At 37.3% G+C, this 12142-nt stretch overlaps 1 protein-coding gene across 2 annotated transcripts; it reads left to right on the top strand.

The window, feature by feature from the left end:
* Nucleotides 1-8529: 8529 nt before the first annotated feature.
* LOC149826707 (WRKY transcription factor WRKY24-like) lies at nt 8530-11985 on the top strand. Of its 2 annotated transcripts, none has more exons than XM_090018951.1 (5): nt 8530-8918; nt 9196-9396; nt 9675-10351; nt 10457-10618; nt 11222-11985. In XM_090018951.1, exons 1-5 carry the CDS (start codon nt 8631-8633, stop codon nt 11595-11597), a joined length of 1704 nt encoding a protein of 567 aa, XP_089875077.1. In that variant the 5' UTR covers nt 8530-8630; the 3' UTR covers nt 11598-11985. The 2 variants fall into 2 exon arrangements, with proteins under 2 accessions (XP_089875077.1, XP_089875076.1); XM_090018950.1 differs by having other exon boundaries at nt 8532-8918; nt 9672-10351.
* The last annotated feature ends 157 nt before the right edge of the window (nt 11986-12142 follow it).

The raw sequence follows: 12142 nt of genomic DNA, 5'->3' as shown, positions 1-12142 counted from the left end.
ACTATTCAAACAATGGAAGGAAATAGACGTGTGAGCTTACAAAGAGAAAAATTTCTATTCGTGATTTGAAAAGAGAGCCTTGAAAAAGAAAGAGAAAAAGAAAAAGAAAGAAAAGAGAAAAAGTCAAGTCCAGCTCTTTGACAAAGAGTATCCTCTGAGTGACAAACAGAACATTCTTAGAATCCTTCATTCGTGCATTCATATCATTCTGAAGGTTCTATAAGAAGTATTGTAACTCTGTTTATTCACTGTATTCCTTCTTTGTTTAAAGAAGTAGACCTCTGTGAAAGAGGGTGTTGCCCTTCTCTGTTGAGAGAAGAAGACCTCTTGGGAAGAGGGTGTGCCCCTTCTCTGTTGAGAGAAGAAGACCTCTTGGGAAGAGGGTGTTGTACTATTTATCCGGTGACTCGGATGTTATAGTGGAAATCTTAAGTGGTTTGCTTGGGGACTGGATGTAGGTATGGATATTGACCGAACCAGTATAACTTCTGTGTTTTATGTGTTGTGTCTTACTGCTTAATTATTTTATTTTATCGATCATAATCATATTTCACTATTCACCCCCCCCCCCCTCTAGTGGAATTTTATTTGGTATCAGAGCAGGTTTGCTGGTTTCGACGTAACAAGTCTTCCAGCACAAATGGCATCTACCTCTTATGCTCGTGATATTGAAGGTCAACACGCATCTCGTCCTCCTTTCTTCAATGGCTCCAACTATGGATATTGGAAGTGCAGAATGGCTATCATTCTCAAATCCATAGACTTTGTTGTATGGAAAATTGTTGAGCATCCATACACATCTCCATCCGCAGACTATAACTTATGGTCTGATGAAGAAAAGAAAATGGGAAACCTAAATGCAAAGGCTATAAATGCCTTATATTGTGCCATTGATCAGAATGAATTCAACAGAATATCTATATGTGAATCTGCATATGACATTTGGCATTCTTTGGAGGTTATTCATGAAGGAACCAACAAAGTAAAAGAAACCAAAATATCATCTCTTGTTAGAAGATATGAGTTGTTCAAAATGAACAAAGATGAAACCATCACAGAGATGTTTACCAGATTCACCAACATCACCAATGATCTGAAATCTCTGGGTGTAACATATTCTCAGACTGAAAAGGTGAAGAAAATCTTGAGATCTCTCACAACTGATTGGGAGAAAAGGACTACCGCTATTGAAGAAGCTCAAGATTTATCTAAACTTACATTGGATGACTTAATAAGCAATCTTATGGCCTATGAAGTCCACATGAAAGAAATAAGGGAAGAAGAGCAACCAGTAAAGAAAACTCTAGCTTTCCCAGCCCTATCTGAGAATGAAGACTCAGATAAAGAATCAGAAATTGCGCTACTTACCAGAAAATTCCAGCGCTTCATGAGAAGGAACCGACTTCCAAACAGGCACAAGGAAAGAAAATATCTTAAAGAAGATCCCATGTGCTTTCAGTGTAATAAGCCAGGCCACTTAAAATGTGACTGTCCCCTTCTCAAAAGAAAGTCCAAAACTGAGGAACCAAAGAAGAGGTTCTTCAAGAAAAAGGCTCTGCATGCTCAATGGGATGATTCAGAACCATCCACTAGTGAAGAGTCAAGTGATGATGAAGCTGAAACTGCAAATATGTGCTTCATGGCAAACGAAAGTTCGGCTCCAAAGAAGAAGAGCAGATGGATATTAGATAGTGGATGTTCAAAGCACATGACAGGACATCCAGACCTTTTTGCTGTTCTTCATCATAAAGAAGGAGGAACCGTCACCTTTGGAGATAACAACAAAGGTTTGATAATTGGTATTGGAAATATTGGTAACATAGACAAACCTCTTATCAAAGACGTTCTCCTTGTTAAAGGCTTAAAACATAACCTACTAAGTATCAGTCAAATGTGTGACACAGGTTATAATGTTAGCTTTAATCATGATGCATGCCTCATAGCTGACACAAATGAAAACATCATCTTAAAAGGTATAAGAAAGAATAATATATATGAACTATACCTAGAAAACATCACAGAACATTGCCTCATAGCTAATAATGACACTCAACATCTATGGCACATGAGAATGGGCCATGTCAATTTTAAATACATGTCTAAACTAGCTAAAGATAAGTTAGTACGTGGATAACCCAACATATCTTTTAAAAATGATTATTTTTGTGATGCATGTCAATTAGGAAAATTGTCAAAATCTTCTTTCAAATCAAAAAATGTCATTTCAAGTAAAAGACCTTTAGAGCTTCTCCACCTGGACCTCTTTGGTCCTTCTAGGGTAGCTAGCCTTAATCAAAATAGATATGCTTTTGTCATTGTAGATGATTACTCAAGATTTACTTGGGTAATATTTTTGAAAAACAAAAGTGACACGTTTTGTCAGTTTGAAATCTTATGTAAAAAATTACAAAACGAAAAATCGTGTTCTATTGTTAAAATCCGTAGTGACCATGGAGGAGAATTTGAAAATGAACTCTTTGAAAATTTTTGTAACTTGCATGGTATTGCTCATAACTTTGCCTTTCCTAGAGCTGCACCTCAAAATGGTGTAGTAGAAAGAAAGAATAGAACCCTTCAGGAATCTGCCAGGACTATGCTCCAACACAATAATCTTGCAAAATCTTTTTGGGCAGAAGCTGTTAATACTGCATGCTACATAACAAATAGAGTTCTTATTAGACCCTTATTAAATAAAACTCCCTATGAACTATTCTATGACAGAACTCCAAGAATAGACTATTTTAAAGTCTTTGGATGTAAATGCTTTATCCTAAACACAAAAGATAGCCTGGATAAGTTTGATGCTAAATCTGTTGAAGGCATATTCTTAGGATATTCAAGTCATAGTAAAGCATACAGAGTTTTCAATAAGAGTCATAATACTATTGAAGAATCTATGCATGTTAGTTTTTGTGAATCTATTGATCAATCTATTCATATACAAACTAATGATGATGATGTTGAAAGTACAGATTTATTTTTAGATAACATAGCTAAGTCTAATGAAGATGATCACCAAAGAACCTTTGTCGATATCAAAGATCATCCTCAAAAGCATATTTTGGGAGAACTAACAAAGGGGGTTCAAACTAGAGCTCAGCTAGAACGGATTGCAAACATGGCATTCATTTCTCAACTTGAACCAAAGAAGATTGATGAAGCCATCATTGATGAGTTCTGGATGCTAGCCATGACTGAAGAACTGAATCAATTCCAAAGAAATGACGTTTGGGATCTTGTACCTAGACCAAAGGATCATCCAATCATTGGGACAAGATGGATCTTCAGAAACAAGCTAGACGAAACAGGTAATGTTATAAGAAACAAGGCCAGACTAGTAGCTCAAGGATACAACCAAGAGGAAGGTATTGACTTTGATGAAACATTTGCTCCTGTTGCTAGACTTGAATCTATTAGAATGCTCTTAGCATATGCAAGCTATATGGATTTCAAATTATTTCAAATGGATGTTAAAAGTGCTTTCTTAAATGCATTTATAAATGAAGAAGTCTATGTAAAACAACCTCCAGGATTTGAAAATGAACAATACCCAGATCATGTGTTTAAACTCAAACGTGCTTTATATGGTTTAAAACAAGCACCTCGTGCTTGGTACGAAAGACTTAAAACCTTTTTATTAAAAACTGGTTTTTCTGTTGGCAAAGAAGTATTGTAACTCTGTTTATTCACTGTATTCCTTCTTTGTTTAAAGAAGTAGACCTCTATGAAAGAGGGTGTTGCCCTTCTCTGTTGAGAGAAGAAGACCTCTTGGGAAGAGGGTGTGCCCCTTCTCTGTTGAGAGAAGAAGACCTCTTGGGAAGAGGGTGTTGTACTATTTATCCGGTGACTCGGATGTTATAGTGAAAATCTCAAGTGGTTTGCTTGGGGACTGGATGTAGGTATGGATATTGACCGAACCAGTATAACTTCTGTGTTTTATGTGATGTGCCTTACTGCTTAATTATTTTATTTTATCGATCATAATCATATTTCACTATTCACCCCTCCCTCTAGTGGAATTTCAGGAGGCCCTGGCGACGCTTCTCGACCACCTCTGTGAGGTTGTGATCATCCTGAACCTCACGCAAAGAAAGGTGGTGGAGATCACTCCCTTTCGTGGGGTGGTTGCGCCGACCGGCAGTTGTCGTATCTCACTCCAAAGGTGGGTGGCGAGGGCAACGACCGTCTTGCCCCCTCTCCAGTTCCTTTATTTTTTTTTCCTTTTGTAAAAGGGGAAAACCTTAAGGTCAACTTTCATGAAATGGATAAATAAAAAAGGAAAAGAATGGTAATTAGGGTTTCTTGAAAAATAAAAAACCCTTTATCAATTTTTATTTTCTCTGCATAATTCTCTTTTTGAGCCCTATGTTTTACATAACAAGGGCTATTATTACTAAAAATTTTAGAAAGAGGACGTCTTTGTGGATATTATCCAAAATAGAGTTGTTTTTCTTTTGTGTTCATAACAGTTGTTGGACTTTCTAAAAATTTTCAAAAAGCCTCCTAAGTTATTCTATTTAACTCAAAGATGTGGTTTGTAGATTTTACCTTGAACTATTTTGACTTTTCTGATTTTGCAGAAAAATACTTCTGGTTAGTGGAATATCTTCTAGAGCGTTATCTAGACAAGTTTGGATCCAATTGGTACAGGTAATTTCATAAAGTCCTGGTTGGATCTAGTAAAACTTTTTGAATCCTGAAATTCCTTTTGTTATTATATTTTTTTGTATATGCTTAAACTTTATGTTTATATTTTTTATCATATTATATCTGGATCCAGTATGGTTTGTGTTGATTTATTTTTTATTTAGATCAAGTTTAATTGTAAGATCTATTAAATATAATATTTGGGTCAAGATTGGATCTGATCGATATTAGATCAAATATTTGGATCTTGTAAGGTGACATAGATCTGGTTGAACATATATGGATCTGGATAGATCAAATTGAATTAGTTTTATATCCAGATAATGTTATTGGGTTCAGTTGAACTTGTCTGGATCTAGATTTAATATATTATGGTTTGATCTAATTTATATATATATATATATATATCAATTTTAAATGTACGATCTATTAAATATAATGTTTGGCTCAAGATTGGATCTGATTGGTATTAGATCAGATATTCCAATCTAGTAAGCTGACACAGACCTTGATTAGATCCAGTAAAATATTATGGATATAGTTAAATTTGTATGGATCTGGATATGTCAAAATGAGAATAAGATCAAGTTAATTGAGTATAGATTGAATACGTTTAGATCCAAGCTATGCTCTTGGATTCTCTTATTGAATAGATCTAGTGACGGATTCCGATGATCAGATATAGAATATGGATCTAGTTTGATCTAATTTTATGATTGGATTCGGCTGAGTGTTATGGTTGGATTTGAAATATGGATCTAGTTTGATCCAATTTTATGATTGGATTTGAACGAGTGTTATTAGTTGATTCCTAGTTAGTTCATGTTATTAGTTTATTTTTAATTAGTTGAATCTTGATTTTTATTGATTTTTTTCATTAGTTAGTGGATTTTTGTTTAGTTTTTCTCGTACTGCTTTGTTTTGCTTTTGTTTTTCTTGCAAGGAAGCATTTGGACGTGCGGTGAGCCCTTTTTCGTACCCGCAAAGTGCCTTTTGAGGTTCCTTCAAGCCCTCAGAAAGGCCCTTCAAGCACCTCAAGGCAGCACTCTCCCTCTAATTTATCAAACCATATAAAAGTGTACAAAGAGGGAAGGACAAAAGGAAGCAAATCAATTCAAGAGGGACTACAAAAGCCTCAGAGCAATGGAGATTTTATTTATTTATTTATTTCTAGATTAGGTTTATTCAATTCAATTCATTTGGGTTTGTAATATGGCACTATTATTTTATTTGTTTAAGCCCTCTACAGGGGCAACACTCTCTTATTTATTTAGTTAATTGATCTTTTATTTTATTTTTGGTAATAAAGCATGGTTTAGATTGTGTGATTGAATACAAAGTATTTTTCGTTCTCTGAAATCGACTCGGACTCCACCACTCATGTGAGTCGGTTTTTATTATTTGGTGTCTGGCTTTCACTTAGTTTTTATCAAAAATATTATTTTAAAAATCTTTTTCATAAAACTCACACCAATATGGACTCTTACAAATTATATATATATATATATATATATATATATATATATATATATATATATATATATATATATATATATATATATATATATATAAAGAGAGAGAGAGAGAGAGAGATCTGGTAAAGAATTTATACTTAAATGTTCAAACTTGTGGTTTGATTAAAGTCTTGGAATTAGCTTATCATATTTGGTACATTCAAATGACATAATGGATCTGGTGCATATTCAAATTAGATTTGAGTATGGGATTTATGACTTACTTAATAATAAAAAACAACCGAATTTGCGAATAACCTTATGATAGAGATATATCATGAAGGAGAAATCCAACTAGTGTATGTAAAACTTCATGATATTGTAGCATAATGTAAATATTGCTTAAATACAATGTATTGAAATAGTGAGAGCTGAATTATAATGTTACACATCATGTGAGGATATTTATTTATATATAATGATAAATAATTATTATAAATAATGCTCATTATGATATGCTTGTATAAATGCATGAAGGAATATTTTGATTTCATGCATAAAATGCTAAAGAATGTTGGTCAGTTACATTTATTATTATTTGGATCCGAATATACTGATCTAAAATGATCAAGTAGTGATCAACATGTGATAATGCACATGAAAAGTGAGAGTACAAGCTATAGTGAAAATTTAAAAAGTAAGAGTATTTGCTATGTTTGGCAAATCATAAATTTATAAATTTCATAGTACTCGACTAGTGTGCATGCCTATGGTATAGTCATAAAGGAGCCACAAGAACCCCATGACTATATGAGACCCACATTATGATGTATTCATAGACTACATGACTTAGTATGAAGTGAATATTGAATGCTTGAACTCTATGATATGATGAAAAAATAACCTAGTTTGTGAATAACTTCATGATAAAGATATATCATGAAGGAGAAATTTAACTAGCGTATGTAAACCTCATAATGTCATGAGTGCAATACATAATGCATTGATTATGATAAAATATAGGTGTTCATCCCATATGCCAAAGTAAGAGATGTTGGATCTTAGTATGGATCCAGTATGGCCAAATGGGTCTCACTTTAAATCAAATAACTCACTTGAGTAGTGAGTGCACCACCAAGATAATGGTGGGACCCATTACATATTGGATTCTCAGCATGTTTGAGAATCCAATGAGACAGTTAGAGCTGGATAACGGCTACCCAGAAGAGGCTAAATTTTTCAGCCCCTGTCTTTGCAGAACACACTGGAGAAGTCACTTCTCACTTCTCTTCTCTTCAAGTCTTCCTGACACACACCCCGATCCTAGATCTATTAGTGTATGTAGTTGAAATCAACAGATTTTAGCCCCAACACCCCTCCGATCTCCGCTCATCATCCTAAGTTAGTGATATAAATGCTCTCTTTGGGAGCCAAATATGAGTAGAAATGAGAGTGGATATAGTATTTAACGAGGGTAGCAAAGATAAAAGTGGAGATGGGCCATTTTTTACTAGGATGTTGTTGACAACTCTAACCTATCTCTCATTTTCATCTCCACTCCCATCACATTCTCTCATCTCCCCTCCAACATCAACTCCCAAACATAGCCCAAATAGTGAGCGTCAGTTCCAACTCTAGCTTTCAAACAAATCTTTATAGCGTGTTTGGAATCTTGGCATTGGGATGGGCGTTTAAGCATTTGGTAATTCTCACGTAAAATCTTAGTCAAACTACCTTGGTGGTCCTGTTTGGAATCTCGGCATTGGGATGGGCATTTATGCATTTGAAATGAAAAGTTAGGCCCTTTCTCCTTTGTGTTTACACTAAATCATGGATTTGCACTCCTTCAAATACATAAGCTCCAAGAACGCCCAAGATTCCAAACAGGCCCTTAGTCTCATTCTCATATCTGAGAGATCTGGCTTTTGAATCCCACAGGAGTTACCCCAAGCTAGCCTAATTAAAAGAGAGAGAGAAAAAAAATTGGGCTGGGTCCAGTTTATTGAACTATGTTATGTTAGGATATATATATATATATATATATATATATATATATATATATATATATATATGTGTGTGTGTGTGTTGCTTAACCAACAGGGGGTGTAAGCCCAGCTTGCCTTTAAAAAAAAAAAATTACATTGTGTTGCACAATTTTCAGATTGTATTTGAATCTGGTTAGTATCGGACCCATTTGCACCCTTACTAGTTTGATACTCACACGCTTAAGACGAAAGGCTGAACACGTATAGAGGGAAGAAAAGAGAGACAGAGAGAGAGAGAGAGAGCCGCCCGTCAGAGCCGCAACTCAGTCAAAAGCGAGAGATTTGACTGGGTTGCTGAAGCTAAACATTTGCGTGCTTCTACGAAGATACCAACCCCTTTCTTCTCTCTCCTTTTATCTCCTTCCCCCACCATATAACCTGCTTCGCCCCACCACCCTCTCCTTAGACCTTGTTTCAATTCTTCTTTTTCGTCGTCGTCGTTGTTATTCTTCTTCCCTCTCTCAGGCTCTCTCTCGAACTCCGCATGACCACCAACCGCAGCACCCCTTCCTTCACGGACCTGCTCGCTGGAATCTACCCGCCGGACCGAACGGTTGGCCTACTGGAGAGCCGATTCGCGCCGGCGATGGAGACTACGAGGCCTCCCTCCGATCGCAACAGCGGAGTGGGATTTCCGAGATTCAAATCCATCCCGCCCTCGTCGATTCACATCTCCCCACCCGCTCTTTCTCCCTCCTCCTATCTATCCATCCCTCCCGGCCTCAGCCCTGCTGAGCTCTTGGACTCTCCTGTTCTCCTCTCTTCTTCTGACGTAAGTCACCCTTCTCTTTTTATGTTTTTCATTGTTTACATCGACTTTCTTGTTACGTTATCTCTATCTGTCGTCTTGTACTTATTATGAACGTCAATGATTATCAATCCCATGTGAATTGCTTTCCTACATGTGTTTTTATGATGTGTGGGTACTACTAGCAACTAATAATAGCTTCGTGGGGAATGTTTAGATATATGTGGTTAGCATAAAATTGTACGTGCTTATGAGGGGAATTGATTTGTTGAGTTTGTTCTGTTGTTTTGGTTGGGTGCAGATTTTTCCGTCTCCGACGACCGGGACCTTCCCTGCTCAGTGGTTCAAATGGAGCAACAATTCTTCTGCTCCTTCTACTGTTGAATCCGGTAATTACCAGCAGCAAGGTGCCAAGATGGAAGAGAACAGCCTTTCGGATTTCTCCTTCGTGCCGAACGCCGCGCAGACGTCAGTATCGGTTTCGCAATCGATGATTTCTACGGTAATTTGATCGCCCGATCAACCATCTTAATTTAAGAAGAGTTCTGTCTTTCCCCTGTTCTCTTCTGCGTGTTTATCTTTCCGTGCTCATAAGTTTTAAAGAGTTCTAATCAAGAAGATTTTGAACTGCTCTCTCTCTCTCTCTCTCTCTCTCTCTCTCTCTCTCTCTCTCTCTCTCTCTCTCTCTCTCTCGTGGGTATGTATTTCTTCCTTCTTTCTGAATAAATCATTTAAGAGGCAATCGATTAATTGATTGATTGTGTATTTAATCAACAGAAGGTGCCAATACAGAGACAGCAACAATCATGGAATTATCAACTACCAAACAGGCCCTCTGTATTACCTGGAGAGAAATATGCAGGATCCTTTGGAAACAGTACAACGGATGCACAATACGACCCTCCTATTCAAAGAATTCCCTCGGAAATCCCAACTCTACAGCCTAACTCAAGCAGCTTTCAAACAAATCCTGGATTTCAGCAGAATTCGAACCCGAATTCCCAACCAATTCAGACTATGAAAGATCAGAAAAGGTCTGAGGATGGATACAATTGGAGAAAATACGGACAAAAACCGGTGAAAGCCAGTGAAAATCCGCGTAGTTACTATAAATGCACGTACCCCGATTGCCCAACAAAGAAGAAAGTTGAAAGATCCCTGGATGGGCATGCAACTCAAATTGTTTACAGAGGCACTCATAATCATCCCAAGCCACAATCGAGCCGAAGATCATCTGTCAGTAATTCGTTACAGCCTCACAGAGATGCTGTCAAGGCCGAAACACCCGAAAATTCTTTGGTGGAATCATCTGATCTTTCTTTCGTGAACCATCTAGCACAAGCAAATCCTGCCGGAACTCCAGACAATTCATCCATGTCGTTTGGAGACGAGGAAGTTGACCAAAGCAGATCTGGCGGAGAGAATTTTGATGACAACGAGCCTGATGCCAAACGTTGGTAAGTATGCCTGATGTATCTTGCTGTTTTTTCCATTCATTAACATCAAGTTGGTGTTTGTTGCTTAGACACAGAAGTAAGAAAGTTTTCTTGACTTCTTTTCAGGAAAGCAGAGAACGACAGTGAGTGCGTTTCAGGCTCTGCTAGTAAGACCGTTAGGGAGCCCAGAGTTGTGGTGCAGACGACCAGCGATATAGATATCCTTGATGATGGATACCGCTGGAGAAAGTATGGACAGAAAGTAGTGAAGGGGAACCCAAATCCAAGGTAACCATTCACCCTTTTTCTTAGGTCAGATTCTTTAGCAGCTATAATCCTACTTCATGAATTTGACCATCTTCTTTCCATGTAACAAGCTAAAGACCAAATTGTTCTTTTGCTTATTTTGGCACTTTTGTGAATTTCAGAAAAAAAAAAAACTCTGGCATGTATATCTGGCATAACGTCGCACTGCAAATGATCATTTCATGATTTCCATCACCTTTTAAGTGTTTTATCATAGTTTCTTTCGAAAAAAAAAGTTTTAGCATAGTTACTAGAAGCTTATAAGAGCCCCCCAAGCTTCCTTTACGCAACCAAGTTCTTGTTTTACTCTTTGAAAACTGTATGAGAAACTCACTTCAAAAGAATGAATGGATTGAGTTTTGCCAATATGAAATCTAACGCTTTTGAAAATGCAATTTTCATGTTGGACGGATTGTACTTATTTTTTACAAATTATATTTTTATTATAAAGACCTATGATGATAAATTATAATAATAGAGAAAAAAAATCTTAAAAATACTCATGGGTATTATAAGTATTGCCTGATTCATGATTGCTTAAACTTTTCATGTTGGCCTCTCTCTAACTCTTCTTGATAAATGTAGGAGCTACTACAAATGCACAAACATGGGGTGTCCAGTGAGGAAGCATGTAGAGAGAGCTTCACATGATCTAAGGTCGGTGATTACAACATACGAGGGGAAGCACAACCATGATGTGCCTGCTGCCCGTGGTAGTGGTGTTGCCAACTCAGGAGCCAGCAGCAGCAGGCCAGTGAATGAAACCAACACAGGGAGTGGCATATTTAGGCCCTCGCCCATCGTTAAGCATGCAAATCACATGACCAGCAATCACATGTTGGGATGGAAACTGCAGCCTGCAGAGCCACAAGCTCCATTCAAGCTCGAGATGTTGCAGCAGAATGACGAAAATTATGCGCTGCCGGGCTTCGGCAGGTCCATGGCTGCTTTCATGACCTAAATGCATCACCACAGGGGTGGTGATTTCTCAAAGGCCAAGGAAGAGCCTAGGGAGGAGCTGCTGATTGGGGATTTGTTATTGTGTTGATTAGTGAGCAGATTCTTCTTCAGTGTGGTCCAGAGGGAGAGGAAGCCCTTAGATATCGATCAATCTCATTGGAGCAGATTGATGATTGATGAGGGTAAAGTTGTTTAGATTGTCTTGCTGTCTAAGAGTACAAGGGTCACCCAATTGTTCATTTGTTCAGGGGCTTCTCGGCCTGAGAGGTCCCTCTTTTGTATCCTAAACACAGGTACAGGAGTTCAGGAACTGAACCCACTTAACATAGCTGTTGATTGCTTCAACAAAATTTATCAAGAACACTGAATGATGATAGAATTTTCAATTTGTGATGTTGGTGATGATGATGATCACAGAAAATATGAAAAATCCTCGAATGGCAATCGAAAATTGTGGGTCCGACTGGAGAAAATCATTGGAGCATCCACATATGAATTAATAATATATTTTTTGCTGGACCCCCACATCACCTGAAAATCTAGTGG

Source organism: Nuphar pumila, chromosome 10, assembly GCF_984573655.1.
Source record: "Nuphar pumila chromosome 10, dmNupPumi1.hap1.1, whole genome shotgun sequence".
Classification (NCBI taxonomy): domain Eukaryota; kingdom Viridiplantae; phylum Streptophyta; class Magnoliopsida; order Nymphaeales; family Nymphaeaceae; genus Nuphar; species Nuphar pumila.
Note: the sequence above shows the minus strand (reverse complement) of the source record. Positions and strands in the feature narration are given on the sequence as shown.